The sequence below is a fragment of the Trichosurus vulpecula genome, chromosome 9 (genome assembly GCF_011100635.1).
Source record: "Trichosurus vulpecula isolate mTriVul1 chromosome 9, mTriVul1.pri, whole genome shotgun sequence".
In the NCBI taxonomy this organism is placed as follows: Eukaryota; Metazoa; Chordata; class Mammalia; order Diprotodontia; family Phalangeridae; genus Trichosurus; species Trichosurus vulpecula.
In genome coordinates this window covers 202,906,573-202,927,982 of record NC_050581.1, presented here as the reverse complement: position 1 = coordinate 202,927,982, position 21,410 = coordinate 202,906,573, and the positions used below count along the sequence as shown (strand labels likewise).

General features: G+C 50.1%; 1 protein-coding gene across 5 annotated transcripts in view; it reads right to left on the bottom strand.

Annotated features, from left to right (window-relative positions):
• The window catches only part of ELMO1 (engulfment and cell motility 1), a 405,316-nt gene that overhangs the window by 23,884 nt on the left and 360,022 nt on the right, over positions 1–21,410 (bottom strand). For all 5 annotated transcript variants that reach the window (XM_036738189.1, XM_036738190.1, XM_036738191.1 and 2 more), the window contains 2 exons: positions 15,723–15,886; positions 6,305–6,417 (listed from right to left, as the gene is read on the bottom strand). In XM_036738189.1, coding sequence (XP_036594084.1) covers positions 6,305–6,417; positions 15,723–15,886 — 277 coding nt within the window. The remainder of the gene's footprint in view (positions 1–6,304; positions 6,418–15,722; positions 15,887–21,410) is intronic.

Genomic DNA, 21,410 nt, shown 5'->3' with positions numbered 1-21,410 from the left:
CTCAGAACCTCCCAAACCAAGATAAACCCAGGTTCCCTGCTCAGGCCATCATCCTCCATCGTTGGAGAAGTCACAGGAAAGATGCATAGTTTGGCTTCACAGCTCACCAACCCCTCGGGACGATGGAGCTTATTCCCAGGACCCCAAATGCTCTTAGGGGGCTGCTGACCCAGGCAGCTGGTGCAACACCCAAAAGGAGTGGAATGGTTTCAGCAGGAACAGCATGAAATAGGAGGCCTGCCCACCCACTCAGGTCCAGGGGACCTTTCCATGCGACCTACAGGGAAATCTGCCCACGGCTCGTCTCCCCCTTTAGAACATGTGTTCCCTGAGGGCACCCTCAGGGCTGAGTCCAGTGTCTCACAAATGCTTTTTCTTTCATTTTCCCTGAGGTGTCACTCCATAACCTGTGCCAGGGCCACATTTAGGAGAGGCCCAGAGGTCCTAGTTAAAATTGTTCATTTGTCTCAGTCCTTTTTGACCCTTCATGACCCCATCTGGGCTTTTCTTTGCAAAGATGCTGGGGCGGTTTGCCATTTCCCTCTCCAGCTCATCTTACAGATGAGGAAAACAAGGCAAACCAAGGTTAAGTGATTTGCCCAGGGTCACACAGCTGGTAAGTGTCTGAGGCTGGATTCGAACTTCGGTCTTCCTGACTCCAGGCTCGGCACTCTCTCTAGCTATTTCCCCCTTAAAATACAGTGATACCACCACCTTCACTGCTGCTGCTGCTGCTGCTACCAGTGCTGTTACAACCTGCTCCACATACCAGGTTCTGCAAAGTTTTTATGCCTTTGAATGTGCCTGGAACATGCTGTGAATCTACTCTCTGAGGCTGTCCAGTAGGGGGTCTAATAGGGCACAAAGACTATTAGCTGAGGCAGAAAGGGGTGGAGATTAGACTCTCTGGAGGGAACACAACATAGATGAACTCCAGGATCATTGAAGCAAGGAGCTGAAGATGCCAGGTGTCAGTTCAAGGATGATGGCTTGGCAGGGAGGTGCCTTATGTTTGATGGTGGCACTTCTACCATTAACCATCCACTTTAATTTTAGGGCAATGAACATCTGCTCTCAGTCTCATGGGGTGGTAAAGTACAAAGGGGGCTGGAGATAGAGTCAATGGCCCTGGGTTCAAATCCTGCCCCTGCCTCTTGGGATCCCAGATCTAGAGCTAGAAAGCACCATTGAGGGCATTGGATCCAACCCCCTCACTTTACAGAAGAGGTCACATGGGCAGAAAGTGTCAGAGGCAAGATTTGAACCCAGGACTCTTCCTTTGGGCTCCTTCTGGAAGACTGAGGAAACACCACTTCCTTCTGGTCCCAGCTTCCTCCTCTGCGCCCTGCGGTGTTTGGACCCAAGGACTCCTAGGTTTCCTTCTAGATCTGGATTGAGGACCCCCCATGAGCTCCCTTTGATCTCTCAATTCACTGAACCCCAAATAAACAACAGAGGAGACCGAGAAAAGCTGGGCCTCAGTGAGCACAGCCTGAACCGGCCCCTTGTGGAGCTTGGGCAGCAGTGATGATGCCCGGGGAGCTGACCAGCGACTTTCCCTGTAGGCTCCCACAAACATGGGCAGCAATCCCATACAGGCGGTAGAGAGCTGGCCTGGGAGCCAGGACAACCTGGGTTTAGGTCCTATCTCTGACACATCCTGGCTGTGTGAACTTGGACGAGTTGCTAGGCAACCTTTGCCACCGCATCGTGAGGGGAGTTCCCTTATGGAGGAGTGCCCCAGAGCCAGGAAGTTACAGGCTCAGCCCTAGGCAGTCCCTGTCCATAGCAGAAGATCGGAAACTGAGGCTGGAAGGGGCCCTGGAGGTCTAGTCCAAATGTATCATTTCACACACAAGAGGAACTGAGGCTCAGAAAAGGATGAGATCATAGCCACAGAGTGGGAAGGGATCTGCCCTCAGGCCACTTAGTCCAGCTCTTATAAACAAGGAAGCTGAGGATTTGAACCCAGACCCTCTGCCTTCTGAGCCCATCTCCTCTCCCCTGAGTTCAAATGACCAAGTGGGAATGCACATCCCTTTTGTGACAGATACTAAGGAGTGCCATGGGGGACAGCTTGTAACCCTTAACATCCAGACTTTCAAGGGCCCTAACCCAGGGTGTGAACTTGTTTTTGTTTTTTGGTTTTTTTTTTTAATTTTTGAGAACTCCTCTTCCATATAATTGGTTTCCCTTGTGATCTCACGTAGTTCATCGAATTCTTTAAACACATGATTCTGAGAGGAAGGGGTCTGTAGGGGTCTCCAGACTGCTGGGGGAGGGGGAGGTGGAGGTCCAGACACAAACAAGGCTAGGAGCCCCTAGAGAAGGTCTACTGTGAGGCCGCCTTCCCCTTGAACTCCTTTGGAGGCCTTCACAGGCTGCTGGACAGAGCTTCAGACAAAAGGGGAGAGTCCCCCCACCCCAGCCTGGAGGCTTCATTTCCTTTCCCCCCTCCAGCCTCAGTGACTGAGCTGACCTGAGAATCACTGACCCCATCTACACCTGCCTATGAGTGTGTCTGACCACAGGCTTGGATGGAGCTCTTCTCCAGCTGCTTTCCTGGGACTCTTCACCCAATTAGGGGAAAAGAAAGTCTATGGTTGTTAGAACCTTGCTTCAAAATCCACCTTTCCCTAAGGAATACTGCCTAGACACGTCCTCACCAAACCGCAAACCCTGATTAAAGCCTGGAGACACTGCCATCGAGGTGCGGCCCTGCATTTTGGCAGTCTGTTGTTGGTCTCCACCGGCTACATGCACTGTGGCTCCATCGGGGAGATAACCATCTCCCTTCCCCCCAGACAGATGGCCGCATGCTCCCCAGGTGCCAGAGCAGCCTAATGTATTTTCTTGCACCTCTGGGACAGCATGTTCCCATTTATCACACAGAAAATGGGGAGGACTCGCAGGCGGCTGATTAAGATTCCGCAGCTGCGGCATCTGGACCTGGGGCTTTTCCAGAAATCCCTGGATTACTCGTGGGCTCGGCTCCGAGCCCTTCCTGATCCCCCCACATTGTCCTACAGCTGCTTCTCCGTGGATGTGGCAGAATGTGAACTTCCTGAGGGCAGGAGCTGGTCCATTTTGGTCTTTTTGGCCCCAGCACCAAGTCCAAAGTACGGCTCATAAGCGGCGCCTGTCGATGGAAAGGCTGGGAATACACGGCTGAAAGGACAAGCTGGCGTCGTCACCTGGGTGCCCCTGGACACACACAAGGGTGATGGTCAGGGAGGGCCAGGGCTTGGGAACGGGGCTGGATTGTGCCTCCTGCACTCTATGGCATAGAGCGTATAAGAAGGAAATAGCAGAAGGGAGCCTGGGAGCCTCGATTTACAATGCCTGGCTTAGTTAAGAGCCCTAGAAAGTTCTCGATTGGACGGAGCTTCAAGGCTGCCTGGTCCAGCTTCCTCAGTTTGCAGATAAGGAGGCTCAGAGATGCCCTAGGATGCAGGGCCAGGATTGACTCCAGGCCCTTTGAGTCCCAATGCAGCAAAAGACAGGCAAGAATTTCTGATTTTCTAAAGGTGGAGGGAGATTTTAATGTTGTTAGGTGACACCCAGTGTGTTAGAGCTGGGAGGGACCTGAACAACAATCTAGCCCAACTCCTCATTTTATTAATGAGGCAACAGGCCCAGAATGATTAAGCCTCTTGCCTGAGATTGCCCAGATTTTGTAGCAAAGCCAGACCTAGAGACCCTGTCCCTCCCAGGCTACTAGAAGAATGAGGAGCCCAGCTTGTCAGGGAGTACAGAGGAAAAGGAAGCATTCCAGTTGAACCTGCCCAGGCCTCCTCCATCTTTCCTCTCCTGGGGCCAAGCATCAAGCCTGGCAGCCCAGAGTGCTGCTGCCTGCCCCTGGGAATGGAAGGCTCTGCCCTGGGCAGCACCTGACCCTTCGCTAACATTCCTCTGATTATAATTGGCCAACGGGCTGGGGTGGACCTAGCATGCGGAGCCTCCTGCTGGGATCCCAGCTGTCCCATAGTCCTGTATTCCCAGGGGATTGGGGTGTTGGGGCAGGGGCACCTTCCACTTTTGAGTCATCCTCCTACTGCCCATCTTCCCTCCCCAACCCCTCCAGCACCCAGAGCTTTCCTTTCCATTCATCCTCAGAACAGGGAATGTTGGGATTCTGGCCTTTCCTCCAGCTTAAAAAGAACCCCAGGTTTGAGGTGGAAGGTACATTCTAGGCTCTGAGTCAGGCTCCCAGTAGGAGGTAGGGCTGTGTAATGTGACTGCAGAGGGAGGAAGGGGCAGCTTAGGAAGGGCCTTGAATGCCAAACAGAGTATTCTCTGTTAGGTCCTGGAGGTAATAGGGAGCCACTGGAGTTTACTGAGTGGGGGAAGGGTGTGTGTGACACAGTTTTAGGAGTGGGGAGAGACTGGAGGCAGGCAGACCCCCAGAAGCTGCTGCAACAGTCCAGGCACGAGGGGGTGAGCATCTGTACTGAGGGGAAGGTGCCAGAGGAGAGGAGGGGGCCAGGGGATGGGGGCCTGCACCAGGGTGGGGGAGGTGCCAAAGGAGAGGAGGGGGCCAGGGGATGAGGGGATGGAGGCCTACACCAGGGTGGGAGAGGTGCCAGAGGAGAGGAGGGGGCCAGGGGATGAGGGGATGGAGGCCTACACCAGGGTGGGAGAGGTGCCAGAGGAGAGGAGGGGGCCAGGGGATGAGGGGATGGAGGCCTGCCCTAGGAGGTGGCACAGGCATCTTCACAGAGGTGACCTTTGGGGTCAGGGCTTCTCAGAGGAAAATTCAAGAGTTTCCCAATGAGTGAGAACAGGTTTTTCCTGCTGAATCCTCCCAACTCTGCATCCTGCAGGGCTATAGCTTTGCTCTACAAGGGGACAAAAATGGGGGGAATTGTATAAAAGCCTCCCCCCATGTAAAGCCCTAAGGGAACATGTCATAGGAAAAGCAGCCAGAGGATGGTGGGCACCAGCTCTATGGAAATGAGCCGGCCAAGGAAATGCCAGTCCCACATAGGAGGTGTTCATTAGCCCTCCCAGGACAGAGATGTCCTTTTCTCCAGAGGGGGCCTTTTCCACTTCTGAGCAGTTGTGATGATTATACCTGGGTGAAATTGGTATTTCTACAACCTAAGACCTTAAAGGGCCCCAGAGGCATCTAGTTGCACCCCCTCCTTTCACAGGTAAACACACTGAGGCCTGGAGAAATAGTTCTGCCCAAGGAAGGTCATACAAGGAATCACTGCCAAAGGCAGAATTTGAATCCAGGTCCTCTGCCTCCCAAGCCAGGGTTATTTCCTTACTCATTGGTCTGGGGGGGCAGCCCACATCCAGTCCACATGACAGCCCTCCAATCCCTGGGTCCTACTCTCAGCCCTACCCTCTGAGGCATCTCTTTTCTAGGCTGATCATGCCCCATCCCCATTACAGATATTCCCACGGCTGGTGTCATGTCCCCTAGTTGTCCTGATCCCTCTCGTCTGGACCCATGGCCAGCTGGTCAACATCCTTCCTCAAGTGTGGCCCTTGAGCCTGGCTATAGTATTCTAGATGTGATCTGGGCAAGGCAGAGGACAGTGGGACCATCCACCTTCTCCTCTTGCCCCTCGTACATTCTGATCATTTTATGTCTCCATTATTAAAATTTGACATTCCACAAGCTTTTCTGGTTATCATGTAACTGAAAACTGAGGTGGAGCTTGCAGTACCCTGGGCTCCCAAGATCTTTTTCACATGAATTGATTTCTGGTCAGGTCTCATCCTTTTTGCATTTGTGAGATTGACTGCTTGGACCCACATCCAAGGCTTTACATTTACTGATGTCACCCTGGTGCTTCGCCTTATTAGACTTGGCCTGAGGTTCTGTTTGCTGAGCCTATTTGGATCCCAGTTCTTCATTCCAAACTGTTGGTTCCCCTTCCTAGCTCCGGACATCTGCTAATTTGAGGAGGCCACAGTCTACGCTTTCACCCACCAACATGTTCAGCATAAGTGGGCCCAGATCCTGAGGGCACTCTGCTCCAGACTGCCCTCCCCTGAGTATCCTTCCATTAATCATTATGCTCAGTCTGTCTTTCTGGTCAGTCTGGGCTCCCAGGATATGAGAGACCTTATGAAATACCTTGATGAAGCCCAGCTGTACCGCCCCCAGAACATTCCCCCTCATCTCCGTGTCCACTGACCCTGCCTGAAGCTCTACGTGCAGGACCTTGTCTGTAGGCACCCCCCACTCTCAGGAGAAAGCCACCAGCCTGGCCCGTTCTCCACTATGACTGGTGTGTGGCACGGGGAGTGTGCTGCTTTGGCGGTTCTTGTTTAGAGTGTGGCCACATACCTTGTCTCCGCCGGCTGTTTAGTTTCCTGAAGCAGGTGCCCTCCACAAGGCGATTCAGACGCTGTTGTTTGATCAGCTCTAAGATTTCAGGCTGGATCTTTTCCTTCAGTTCCCTGTTAAAAGCCAATAGGAAACACAGAACAAATGTAGGGGTGAGGGTCACTAGGGTCACTGCTCCTGCTCTTCCCATCCCTGCCCCCAGTCAGCTCCCCAGGCTCTAGGTATTTTATGGGTCAGAATCCTTTCTAAACCATAGTTCATGAGCCCCCACCAATGTGTTTCACTTTTATCAGTCTGCCCTAGGACCTAAAGTACATAAAACAAACAAACAAAACAAAAAACTCCAAAGTAACTCATGAAATTTTAATTAAACAACAAAATAAAGTAATAATAAAACATTCTTCCCCTTTCCCAAGTCCCCAAATCCAAAGCATAGATTGATAAGCAAAGTTTGGTTAGACTTGTGATCCTGGCAACTGATTCAGGGATTCGCCTCTTCTATTTTTAAAAATTATTTTCCTCACTTAATATTGTTTTGTTTTTTCAATTATATGTAAATATAGTTTTTAACATTCATTTTATAAGATTTTGAGTTCCAAATTTTTTTTTCTCCCTCCCTCCCTTTCCCTCTTCCCCAAGATGGCAAGCAATCTGATATAGACTATACATGTACAATTACATTAAATATATTTCCACATTAGTAATGCTGTCAAAGAAGAATCAGAACAAAAGGGAAAAACCATGAGAAAAACAAAACAAAAAAAGAGAAAATAGTCCTCTTCGATCTGCATTCAAATGCCATAGGTCTTTCTCTGGATGTGGATAACATTTTCCATCATGGGTTTTTTGGAATTGTCTTAGATCATTGTATTGCTAAGTCTGTCTGTCTATCTGTCTATCTGTCTATCTATCTAGCTACCTGTATCAAAGCTGATCACTGAACAAAGCTGCTGTTACTTGTTCTTCTGGTTCTGCTCACTTCACTCAGCATCAGTTCATTCAAGTCTTTCCAGGTTTTTCTGAAGTCGCCCTGCTCATCATTTCTTATGGCACAATAGCATTCCATTACATTCACATACCGCCACTTGTTCATCCATTCCCCAGTCAACGGGCAAGGGATGAGCCTCTTAAGACAGAAACCATAAACTTTGTCTCTCCTGGCACATCCCCACAGTGTCTACAGGCCCATGAAGCTGAACCTACGCAACTGCAGACTCCATTGAAACTGGCTGGCATTTCTTAAATACCTACAACTTCTGTTCACTTTTTCCTTTCCCAAAGTCCCTTGGAAAACCATCACTCTATCCCCCAATAACACGTATATGCACACATTCCAACGCCCATGCCGCCCCATGGCGTTCAAGCTTAAAGCTGCACTAAGACTTTTGGGACGTGCCTGGTACGGCTCTGTAAGAATATTTCTTCACCTAAATGTGCCCACGCATAAAAATAAATTCCATATTTTTTCAACATTGTGTTTTGCCCTAGGAGGTGAACTATGAGATTGCATGTGTTAATCAGAATAAAAACGTATGGATAGCTCTTTCCCCACTATGAATTTCAACAGGGTTGGCAAAGTACTTGATCCTCACAATTGCCCTGACAGGCAGGTGCTTTATCATTAATTTCTATTTTACAGATGAGGAAACGGAGGCAGGCTGAGGTTATTAAGTGACTGGTCCAAGGTGGGCGAGATGCACAGCCTGAGGCCACATTTGAACTCAGCTCTTCCTGACTCGGAGCTCTATGCGCTGTGGCGCCACCTAGTTGTGCTTGTGAGCACTAGTCCCATTCAGAAACAATGTTATTTTTTCTCTGGTAACAAAACACCATTCTATGCCTCAGTTTAATCAACTTTAAAATGGGCGTCTCGGCCGGGGAGAGCCCAGGCCACGGAACTTTGCGGGAATGAAGAAATGAATTCAGTTTGCTAACACATTCTGAGTTAACATAACGCAACGCTTCATCACGTCGATGGTTCCATGATCTCATTGGTGTGGGTCTCCCCTCTACTGGTGCAGATAGCAGCCCATCTGTCTTTGCCTAAATCCTCCAGAAGTTCTAACCAGCAAGAGGCTCAGCTCTGGGCCTCTTAATCACTCAGACTGTCCGGCCGATGCCCCCTAACTCTTGGTCAGGACAGGCCTATCTGGTTCTATGACTAGAAAATAATTGTTAAAATGAAAGCTGTAATCCCCCTTTCCCCCCATAGAAAGCAGGTTTCATGTTAACATGTGCATGCGCTACAACCATACTGCCTAAGACGTTTTAAAATTCTACTGTGTAGAGTCTTCGGAACCTGCTTTTTAGAAATGGTGGGTGATCGTACACTGCCGTTCAGTAAAGGCGCACTTTGGGTGGGGGGCACCCTTTAGCCACTTGAGAGTAGGAATCAGTGCCTGCCGCATAGTAGGGGCTCGGTGAATGCTTGTCGATTGATTTAAATTCAGACTTGATGAGTTTCTTTGAACAGTAAAAAAACAAAATAAAAAAATAAAGTTCCCATCCGTTCCTTCTCTGATCATACATGCTCTTGAGGACCTCTAATTAAGGCATATTGTTTTCACAATGCTGCAGAACACACTGTTTGTACAGCCTGACCCCCTACTCAGTTCTGAATGTGACCCTTCCCTTTGGCTAAGCTCTCAATGGCTTCAGCGGGTCATATGAGGCTGAGAGACTGGCAGGTTCCACTGGGCCTGACCATCAGCGGTGTGCTTGTCCCCTGAGGCTCAGCCCTAGACTGGCTGCAGGTACAGCAAGTCCTGAGGACCCCAGAGGTGAAGCCACCCTCAGTGTTAAGGGGAAGGAGACCAAGTTCAACGCCATGAATGCCATGACCCCCAGGAATTCAGGCTAACTCTGCACACTTCCTGCAGCGTAGATGGTGCCCGGCCACTGTTTCCTCACTATAAAAGATGACCCATTGGCATGGGCCATCCTTGGATTAGATCTTCCATGTGCCTAGTTGTTGGTAAGTAGTCTCCTCCATTGGAACATAAGCTCCTCCTGGCTAGGGGATATTTCAGCCTTTTTTTCTATCCCTAACACTTGGCATAGTGCCTAGAATATTTTTGTTGTTGTTAAGTCATTTTTTTCAGTCATATCTGGCCCTTTGTGACCTCATCTGGGGTTTTCTTGGCAAAGATACTGGGGTGGTTTACCATTTCCCTCTCCAGCTCATTTTACAGATGAGAAAACTGAGGCAAACAGGGTTAAGTGACTTGTCCAGGGTCACATAGCTAGGAAGTATCTGAGGCCAGATTTGAACTCACAAACATGAATCTTCCTGACTCCAGGCCCAGTGCACTATCTACTGTGCCACCTGGCTTCCCTTGGAACATAAATCCTTGTTGACTGACAGCAATCCACAGAACTAACTTTGTGCTACCTGACTGTCCTAAGCAAGCTTCCTGGGGCACATTCGACCCTGGGCTGATGTTCAAGTATAAGAACGCTGCAACCATCAGAGAGTGTGTTCTGGGAGTCCATGGTCACTAGGCTCTGTTATTCTGATATGCTGAAACCTCTCCATCTATGGATTGGGGTATGGAAATGCAGCTGTCATTCCTGGCTCGCTCCCCTGGTGATGTGAAGGCCCCTCGGGGCTCCATCTCAGGCTCCCCAGTCATGGAAGTGATTTATTATCGGCTTTCCTGTTGGGGAAAATGGGCTCAGCAATCGGGTGCTCCCCCAGCCGTGGCTCTAGCTGAGGAGGGGTTGGGGAGTGGAGCACACCCTCATGCCCAGCAGTGAATCACTGCAATGGGGAGGGAAGGAGGACCTGAGTGTGGGAGGAAAATCGTCATTCCAAGAGAGTTGGGGAATTTCCCATCTTCTCTGACTGCGCAGAACTCTAGTTTTTACTGATGATCCTCTCTCCTTCAAAATAGTATTTAGGACAATGTCTGGCAACAATAAATGCTTAATAGATGCTCTCCTTCTCCCTCTCCTTCTGTCTGTCTCATTATCTATCTATTGGTCTATTTTGGAGGAAATAGATTAATTTAGGGGCAGAAGCTAATGAGATACCTATAAGCCAGGGAAACCACTTCCTAGGAGTCATAGTTTTTAATAAAATTTTTTGATGTTATCACTTGATAGAAGTATTCACAGCAGGTTTTTCTTCCTTTTTCCTTTTTTTTAGAGTTGGAAAGAACCTCAAAAAACCATTTAGTTTAATTTCCTTAGCCGAGGGAACTAAATCACAGGGAGGGAAATGGATCTGGCTGGGGACGCATGAGAAGATTCACAGTTTGAAAGATTAAACATTAAAAGTCAGCTTCTCCATTCCCCTCACTTTACATGTGAGGTAGCTGAGGCCCATTGCAGAGGTGAATTGATTTGTCTAGGGTCCTGCCAGAATTGTGTAGGAGTGTAAGAATTGGAACCCAGCAGACTGATTTCAGATCCAGTGTTCCTTCCATGGTAGAGAAAAGGTATTGGGCTGCCTACCAAACTGAAGGTCTATAGAGCTCTTATTGCTGTATGCCTATAAAACTTAGACAATCTATACCAGCACCATGCCAGGAAAATGAATTGCTTCCATCTGAATTGTCTTAAGAAGATTCTGAAGATCACCTGGCAGGATAGGGTACCGGACACGGAGGTCCTTTCTCAAATTAAATTGCCAAGCATTCAGACTCTACTGCAGAGAGCACAACTCCAATGGACTGGCCACATTGTTCAAATGCCAAACACACACTTGCCTAAAAGACTATTTTATGGAGAACTCACACAGGGCAAGCGCTCTCATGGTGTCAGAAGAAGTGACACAAGGACACTCTCAAGGTCTTTCTGAAGAACTCTGGAATTGATTGTGAGACATGGAAGACACTGGCACAGGACTGCCCAGCCTGGTGTGCCCACACCGGAGAAGGCACTGGGCTCTATGAGTAAAGCAGAATTTCAGTAGCTCAAAAGAAACATGAGAGGCACAAATTTAGAGCCGTGTCCACTCCAAATGTTTACATGGACTCTTTGTGTCAGATCTGTGGTCGAGCCTTCCAGGCTTGTGTTGGTCTGATCAGACACAGTCAGACACACTATACCTTGACATCAACATAGTGTTGCCATTCTGATCCTGACTCCAACACTGTGACGTCATTTCGGTGCTCTTCCAGAACGAAAGATGATAACCACACTATGCTAGCTAATCTGGCATTAACTTCCAGGTCTTTGGATACCCTACACTATGTTCTTTTCTCGTCCTTCACTAAGTTCTCTTTAGTCGGCAATCCAGGTTGCCCACTAGGATTTGTCTTCTTGGAAGGACAACTGTCTCCTGAACAGCCTGCTCCAAGGACTACCATCTCTGAATTCCTATAACTCAGAAGGATTCCAGAAGGCAGTCTGGCCATAATGGATATGGAAGAGATGCGTATTCTAAAATAAGAAGGCACAAAGCTCAAAGTGTGTGCACTGCAGGACCAGACCAGGGAGGAGTTTTGGACTGGGCTATACTTAAGCTTGTAAGAACAAACCACATTCCAAAAAAAGCCCTACTGTCGTCTACTCTAGATGAAGCCAAAGTCATGGGTTTGGAATGACCACATGGGTGACTTAGCTTTGCTCTATTCCCTAGCTGCAGACTGTACCCTTCACTGCAGCATGGTAAACAAAGGCTGCTGCCCATATGGAAACCTGGGTCAAAGGGGGCTATAATAAGAAAGGCGATTCCATCCTTGCCCATGGAGAAACAATCCTGTGCCTATGCCTTGCTGACGTTTGGTCATCATCGGGTACAAAGGATATCATTATCAGGCTCTGGATATCAGGGCAAGGCAGGGATTTGTCCAGAAGGCAGAACTGGCCTGGTCGGGGGTCTTCCATTCTGCAGCACCATCGGCTTGGCCACTCCCACTGGGTTTGTCTCAGTTGGCCATCAAAACAAGACAAGAGTGGTTTCCAAATGCTGTATTTATTAGCCCTGTTTCTTCTGCCCATTAACCTCTCAGTTGAGCGTTGGATGCCCTTCCCTTACTCATGAAAACTCCAAAAGTGGAAAGTAATTAATTGACACTGTTCTGAGAAAAATAATAAAGACCAAGAAATAGAGCAACAGCCCCCCTCCCTTTCCCCAGACCTGTTGGAAACATCCTCCTGAACAGTATCTGCTCATTTTTTGAACATTCAACCAAAAAGGCCAATTTCTCTACAACAGACAGCTCCTGGCACAGTGCCTAGCACATAGTAGGTGCTTAATAAACGTTTATTAACTGAATGCCTGACTTGGAGGAGAAGTGACTGTTGGTCAGAGGTTTTGTAGGACAGGACAGAGCCCGTTCTGGGTGCAGCACCGGGGTGGTCCCTGTCACTTTGTTAACAAAAGGGGATTTTGTCCCCTGCATATTCTAAAACCCAAATACATCTCCTGCCCATTTTTTCTTTCACTTTTTTTTGGAGGTGTGTGTGTGGTATTTGGCTCCATCACAGAGATGGCCCGTGGGCTCAGGTCCCCCTCAGACATTTGCCACTGAGGCTTCCTTGGGGATCCTTTGGCCTCTAAAGCCTCAGGCACCTCCCCAGCCTTCACTGAGTAAGCCACATGAATCATCATCTGCCCTCGGGGAGGGTGCTCTCTCCCCAGAAGAAATTTCCCATGATGGGAGTTCTTCACTGACAAAATCATAGGCTGTTCACACAAGCCTCTCCATCATGCTGTGAGGCTGTTTCCTCGAGTGGGAGGACAGTGCCCAGCCCCCAGCAGGCCCTGGATAAATGCTTATTGAGGGAACGAATGAATGAATGAGGAGCGCTTGTAAGTGTAAAATGTGAAGCCAAATTTTCTCTTGCCCTGTGTTTTTTGTGTTTTTCCCTTTGTAATAAACCTTCACTTTTGGGCTTCTCTGCCCCAAGGGTTTTCACGGAGAGTCTTGCCCCTGGCAGGGCCTGAGGAATGGACGGGGCCAGGAAGCACCGGCTACCAGCGTCTGAGCTGGAAGTGGAGGGTTGGGACATCAGGAGGGGGAAGCCTTTCTCCGAACACCAGGTAGTGCTGAGACACGGGGGTCACTGCATGGCCTGGAACAACGTCCTGGCCGCAGAGCCACTGAAAATCACCTGGCTCAGACTCAGACACGACCCTTTAATCTTGTCCTCTGGTTTTAAGGGCTAGCTAAAGAACAGCAGAAACAGCAACAACATTTAAATAGCCCCTACTGCGTGCCAGTCACTGCGCTGAGCACCATATCATCTCCTGTGGTCCTTACAACAACCTCGGGAGGCAGAGGCTACCATCGCCCCCTTTTACAGTTGATGAAACGGAGGCTGACCAAAGTAAAGTGACCTGCCTGGGCTCACCCATCTGAAGGGGAATTGGAGCTTCCTGACTCTGGGCACAGCCCTCTAGCTACTGTACCATGGAGGACGATAAAATGCCCTTGAATGTATAGAGCAGCTCACACGTAGGCTGTCCAGAAGGTCACTGCCCTGGGTTCAAATCCTGGCTCGGCCACTTACTTCCTGCAGGACTATTGGTGGATTGCCTTGTGGCTCTGGGCCTCAGCCTCCTCAACTTTGAGATGAAGGGGTTGGGCAAGATGTTCCCCTAGGGCCCTGTTTGCTCTAAATCATGGATCCTAAGATTATCCCATACAAGACCAGATGGCATTCCTCTTAGGTCTCAGACACCCAGGCACCAGTCAGTAGAATTCAGATGTTAGGTAGGTCTAAGCTATCTGTGCCATTCCCTTGGGTAAGCCACTTAACCCCAGGGCCCCCTGGCCTTCTGCTGAGCTCCGTGCCAGCCCAGCTCTGGGCTCCCAGGCTCCATCCTTTGGGACTCTTCTGTCTGATCCTGGAAAAGGTTTCCTGAAGGAACCAAGGGCGAACTTTGTGCCACCATCTGGGAGGTTTCCTGGTGCATGTGCCAAACACAGGAGGGAAGGCAACACCTTCCCTTGCCCCCAGCCCTGCCCTGCCCCCATGCTTGCTCCCCATCCTGCACAGAGCTGGGCTTTATGGGATTCAAAACACCACATCCTGGAAGGCTTATGGTCCTGGGGCTGCCCCTAGAGGAGAGGAGATGCCTAGGATGGGCACACACATGGGACCAGAGAGGCCTGGAGGCTGCCTCCAGAGATCCAGGACAGAGAGTGGGAGTGGGTAAGCATGGGGATCTGAGTGCTCAGCCTCTCCAGGGAGAGGGATAAGGCTCCCAGCCACATCTCCTAGGATGCTGGGGGAGTCACTTAATCCAAATCCTTCCCATTCTTTTACTTGTAAACCGAGGCCTAATAAAATGGATCAAGCCCTGCTTGGCCCAATCTCAGGAGCATGACCCCCAACCCATTCCCCCTCACTACTTTGTGCAGGGCATTTGGACCTAGGGACAGAAACAGTAATGCAGCTGTGCCAGTTGGCCCCCAGAAGGAGCTGCCCAGAAAGGACTGGGCTGTCTCTGGATGTGGGAACATCTGCCTGGTAGCTGAGAATGCTTCAGGGAAGATGCTTCTCCACCAGCCAGGGAGGCACAGGTGGCAGTGGGGTGAGAAGGCAGGGCCCCTCCCCCCCAACCCTGCTTCTGAGCAGAGCTGTCCAACATGACTTGAGCTCTCAGGGCTGCTCTGGGCCTATCTGTGAGGGGGCATTGTAGTGCTGTAAAAGGCACCAAACAGAGCAGAATTTCACAGAGAAAAAACAAAACACGCTGGAAGAACCTGGGAAAGGTCAAACCATTTTTTTTCTTCAAAGCTAAACACTCTGGGGAGGGATTGGCTAAAGCTATGAGAGATCCAACACCTGGGTGATCCACAGGGCAGGTGTGTCCTCTCTGGGGGAGATGTGATCTCTCCACTGTGGGGCCCTGGGCAGGGGCATGGGGGTGCCCAGGGTAATGCCCCCAGTACATCAACAAGCCTTCCCCAGTGGCCTGGCGATTCTGTGCCCCGGGGCTGGGGACACCTAGGTGCAAAGGGAAGCATCCTTAACCTCAGGAAGCTTCCAGTCCATGGCGGGCAGCACAAGTTGTCCAGGGATCCCAAGATTTACAAAACACTGTGATCACAACAAACTCACGGGAGTGGAAGGATTCTCATTTCTATGTTAGTTACCAATGAGCATCCTGAGGTATAGGTGAGTGAAGGGGCTGGCTCAGGGTCAGCCAGCTGGGATTCAGGCCTGGGCCTCTGACTCCAGGTGCATGTCCTCATCTCAGATCAGGCTGGCCCCTGCAGAGTCATTCATGTACACAACACATGCATACATGTACATACACACATACACACAGAGTCACACAGAGACACACACACGGAGTCATGCACAGACTCGCACACACGCACATACAATCACACGCAGCTCTTGGACGCCAGCCCTTGGAGAGCGCCTTGGCCACTATGCTCAAGGCACTGGCCCAGATCCCAGGGCCAGCCTTGGGGGAGGGTAGAGGAGGGGAGCGAGGGCAGTAGGAACAACTTACAAGATGGGCCGAGACTGGAAATCCTCCTGGTTCATCCTCTCCGATTGGCGGATTTTCAGGATTTCCGTGTAACTCAGGTTCTGTAGTTTGCTCTTGAACTGGTCCAGGGAGCTAGGCTTGGTAGTGAGAGCCCTCATGATCTGCTCCTTCACGACTTGCATTACCTGGGGGTCGGAGGATGACAGTTATTTGTGGGCCGATTGGCAGGTGCCGAGCTGAGGCTAGGGCAAGAGCCTTCTAGAGGCTGACGCAGCGCAGCCTCCTCAGAGACTCGGGCTTCCACCACTGCCTCCACTTAGGGCTGAGGAGGAAGCCCCAGGCAGGAACAGTGGTGGGGGAGAGAGCCTCCCTTCAGGTTGCTCTAGGCCACTCCCTCCTTGAACATGGCCCACAAAAGAAGCCAGGACAGCCGGGAAGCTGAGGATTATTCTTTCTCAATTAACTGAGCATTTGTGGGGTACTGATAGGGGAAAAAGCCCTAATAAGGGAAAATCCATAAAAACTTCAAACTCTGGGAAAAGTAGTAGCCTGGACATGGTGACTTGTCAACAATCATAACTTAGATACTGAGCACGCTGAGTCATAACTTAAGTTACTACGACCTATGAAAGCTGTAACAAGAATATCGTGACTGGTACGTGAGCAATATATGAACTTATGTTTGGGCGTGACATCAGCTTGACGTCCAAGTTCATTACTGAGCAGAAAACCAAAAATATCCACAGTTTTAGTGGGGATGCCCCCTAGCTCCCCCCGTCTCTGTGTGTTGTCTGTAATCACCACGGGGATTTTGGGGGTTCTTTGTGGGACCCACCGAACTATCTGGCAGCTGCCCCAGACCAAATATCGCCCTTGTTTGTAGGTCTTTATAACGATTGATTAAACTGCTACCTAGAATCAGTCTTCAGCTTGTTGGCATCTTCCTACACAGTTATAGGGAAGGGAAGGGTTCCCCAGCCAGGGGAATTCTAGATCTTACAGTGTCTCTGGGCATGTGACTCATCTGCTTATTGAGGTTTACCCACGGACACATGTGCTTTTCTGCACGTATGTGCCCATATGTATACACACATGTCCATGGATATTGGACACACACATACATACACACCCAACGTGGCTGATGGGCATAAAACTTCATCATTTCAGAGTGTGACGGGGCCTTCTTGGACATGGCGTCCAACCCTGACAAGAGCGACGCTGGCCCACTGCTCCCCTGGTTCCATCTTCCCTGGTGGGAATGGGGTGTGGCCCCAACCCCACGCCTCTAGGGACGGCTGCTAGAATATGTTTGTATTTCTCTGGAAACTAGGGGGCTCAGGCTCAGCCTTGCTTAGGAGTCAGGAGACACACCAAATGCCAAATGGGGCTGAGCATCTTCGCATGCCCTCCACCCTCCACAATATTCGTATCCCTCCAAGAACACAGGTCACAGCCCAACCATGCCTGATGGGACAGCTGCCTCTTGCCTCCGGCAAGTCACTACTGCATGAACGTTGCTGTTGGTAGTAGTAGTAGTACCAAAGGGGAGGAGCACTAAGGCCAGGTCCCGAGGGGGTGAGCTCAGAGCCACATCCTGGACCTATCAAAGACCCCGAGGAGGGCTCTCTGTGGGGGAGGGAACAAACCGGCCGTACAGGGTTCCCTGAACCTTTGTGCTCATCCACAGTCATTTCAACAAGTGTTCTAATTAAGGACAGGAAAGCTCTGTGGATGCGACTAAAATCATGGAACTCACAGACCCCAGTCTTAATTCTAACCTTTCGGTGCAACATTTAGAGACCTTTCAGTGTCTGTTTGCAAAACAGCCAGGGCAACATGTTCTAAATGGGTCTCAATTGGCATTAAAAGGCAGTGAAGGAAAGCCCTCCATGCGGGCTCACCCTCTGCCCATCACAAATGCATAACCTTACTCTCAGAATTCATCTGGTTTGGGGCATCTTTGTCTGTTTGGTGCCATGGACCCCCCTGGGGAGCCGTCTGGGGAAGGCTACAGACCCCTTCTTTCAATTGCATTTCGTAATGCAGAGGATCACAAAGGAAGGCGATGATACGGAATTATAGTTAATGAAATATTAACACAAACCCCCATGGATGCCCCGTGAAGAGCCCCTGATGTAGGAGCAGTTAATCCATGAAGCAATGCCCAGCACAGGCTGTATGGTCCCTGCCTACGAGACGCTCATGGCCTACTTGGCATGCTACTTTCGGTTTCTTGGAAGAATGACTTAAAGTCGTCCAGGGAGGGTGGAGATCCCAGGACAAAATCCCGCTGAGGATGCTTACTCCTATCTCCGTTAATAACAGCTGATATTCATCCAGTGCCTGAGGCTTACAAAACACTCCGCACACATCCTCTCATCTGGCCCTCACCACAGGGCCGTGAGAGCGGTGTTAATATCCCGATTTTATAGATGAGGAAACTGAGTCACAGGGAGGAAAGGTGACAGGCTGACAGCCAGACAGCTGAGAAGTGCCAGAGACCTCCCAGCTCCAAGGTCAGCAGACTTTCCTCTATGCCCCAAGGTTGACTGGCCAGTCATGAGATCTCTGTTCAACTCACCTCTCTGTCCTTCACTTTGTTTTGTTTTTCCCGACAAACACAACTCTAGGGACCCTGCCTGCTCTCAAGACTTGATCCTCAGAGTAGCTATAAACTAATGGTACCAAGAAACCTGGAATTCTTGTGTGGAGGTGCTGCTTGAGTAATGCCTCAGCTATTGGACGTTGCTGGGGAAAGCAACCCCGGTAAGTAACAAAATATTTTAAAGCAAATCTTCAGTGTCTCGCCTTAATGTGAAGGTGGTCCTTCAAAGAGGGAGAGAGAAAGGGACAGTAGGAGAGTGAGAGAGGAAGAGGTGAGAGGGAAAAGGAGAGAGAGAGGAAGAGAGAGGGAGGGAGGGAGGGAGGGAGGGAGAGAGAGAGAGAGAGAGAGAGAGAGAGAGAGAGAGAGAGAGAGAGAGAGAGAGAAACACATTCCCATATTGTGGCTAGAATGGGAAGTGTAATGACCCCATCTCTGACCCTGTGGGTCCAGACGCCTCTGAGGCAGAATATGACAGGACAGAGAAAGCCAGAGAAGGTTGGAGGTGGCCATGGGGTGTGTGCATCAGCAGGGTCCAACACTGTAGGAAGGTGAAGAATGATGATGGCTGGGACAAAGCCACAAGGTTTCACATTTGATATTGCAATATTGATAACCTTAGAGAGTGCAGTTGAGTGATAAGGTCGGAAGCCAGACTTCATGGGGTTGAGAAAGTGATGGGAGGTGAGAAAGAGGAGGCAATGAGGATACACACCTTCTTCTAGGAGTCTGGCTGAGGAAGGGAGGAGACACAGGCCCATGATTTAAGCCTCTATCAGGCTGGCCAAATGAAGGTTATTTCATGATTAGGGAGACCTCAGTGCATCAGCATGGAAGGAGCCAGTGGACAAAGAGATGGTGAGGGTTACAGAGAAAAGGAATGAAAGTGGGCACAGGCTCCTGACAGAGAGGAGGGCATGGAACAGGCAGGGGTGTTGGCCTGGCTAGAGGAGGGATGCTTCCCCCTCAGGGGCAAGAGCAAAGGAAGAGAGGACAGGCAGGGCCAGGCTGATGGATCAATCAGAGGAGGACTGGGAAGAAGGAAGGGCCTGACAAGAAGCATTACTCTGAGGAATTCTAACAGAGGGGCCTCGCCTCTTGGAAATTGGAGTGGGCTAACTTGGAATGATGTTACAGTTATTCTGAATAGAGAAGGTTTCCCCCAGATCAGTGGACATTCCTCTAGCTGTCCCAGACCTCTGCCCAGAGAGATTTCAAGAACTCTGTGTGACATAGAGCACCAGGATTCCTGGTCTCTCTCAGCCCCCTTAGAATCATGTAGGTGGCCCCTGGGGTCTGTGTTCATGGAAATGAAAAGGAACCGCTTTTCTCCCAATCCTCCTCCAGTCCAAGCTCACAGGATAGACTTGTATTTTTTTGGACAGGAATCACTTTAAATGCTGCTATGTGAAATCCACTTAGGGCAGCCTTTGATACCTCATGGGGGTATTACTAGGACGTTGGACTCCATAGGCATTGCCAGGGAATCCATCCTCTGAAGTTTCCCCCAAGCTAGAACGCCTGGAGTAAACCTGTGGCGATGTCTGTGGGCCTGTCATCCAGCAATGACCCCAGCTCAGCTTGGGCTGCATGGTGAATGACAAACCTTTAGCCATCACAACTGAAAACCACATGCCAAGCCTCAGAGGGGCTGAGATCCACCTGGGTGGGTCAGGCACCCACAGCAGCACCATTCCGTGAACCCGAGGCCTTGAAGGGTGGAAGCTCTGTCCATATGAGACATCCCAGGCCCTATCATTAGGCAGCCACATGTCCCATCTTGGACCACACTCACATCTTAGGAAACTTAGGGATGGGAACCTGATATTGGACCTCTTATGGGCTCTTTCCAGGCTGGCTTCTGAAGTGCTGAACCTGAGTGACAGGCAGTCACTGATCTGGGCAGGGCAGACACACCCAGAGATCCCAGAGTGTGCTCAGGAGGATGACCTGTGGAGCATTTTCTTGGGGAATCCACAGGCAAGTGAAGCAGCAAATGGCCAAGGCAGCTTCCCATGCATCAGACCCCGGCTCATGAGCTCTGTGTTGGGGCTCATGCTAGAGACAGGATGAGAATCCCTGTGCGTTTCTAGGGCACTGAGAGGTTTGTGAAACTTTACAAATACTATTATCTCGTCAGATCCCCACACTGTCCTCTGAGGGAGGCATTATGAGTACACCCCACTTTATAGATGGAGAAACTGAGGCTGAAAAAGGAAAAGTGGCTTGCCCAGGGTTGCAGCCAATCAGAGGGTCTCAGAGGGGACATTTCCAAGGCCGATTGGTTCAACTGCACCAGAAGAGAATCCCTCAGAAGCTGCCCTTTGGTCGTGTGATCTTTGATGACTACCCCTAATGAGAGGGAACCCCCCCCCTCCAATCCCTTTCCAGCCTGGTCTATATTTAGACAATTCTAACCACTGAGTATCAACTGGCTTCTCTGGGACTTCTCTCTGCTGTTCCCAGTTCTCCCCTCTGGGGCTGAGCAGAACAAAGCTAACCCTTCCTTTGCATCACTGCCCCTCAGATGCCCAAATGTCACCCACAGGGTCCCCCCCCCCAACTTTAATCTTCTCTTCACCAAATTAGCCACTCCCTGGTCTTTGCCTAATCACAGGTCATATATACAGAGCTAAGAAGCACTGAGGCAGACCTGTGCAGACAGTGCTGGGCAGGAGTTGGGGGACGTGATTTCAAATATGGCCTCAGATACTTAATAGCTAGCTGTGTGGCCTTGGCCAAGTCACTGCATTTTGTCAGTCTCTGGTTCCTCAGCTACAAACTGGGGATGATAATGATACTGACCTCACAAACCTTATTACAACCTTTCATGTGCTGCACAGACTTGGGCCACGATCACAGCCAATACCATGTGTTGGGCCCAGACACTCCAGTCATTCAGACTCTATCTCACTAGACTCAGCCCCACCCCACAGGTTTCTCTATGTCCCACAAGACTTTTTAAAATGCTTTGCTGTAATAATGACATTGCAGTGACTTCTGGGGAGAATGTAGACAGACGCAGGGCCGTCACTGTGGTCAAAGGGGGCATGAGAAGGTCACACAGTGGGTATACAAGGGAGCCGGAGCAGAGCTACAGGCCAGCA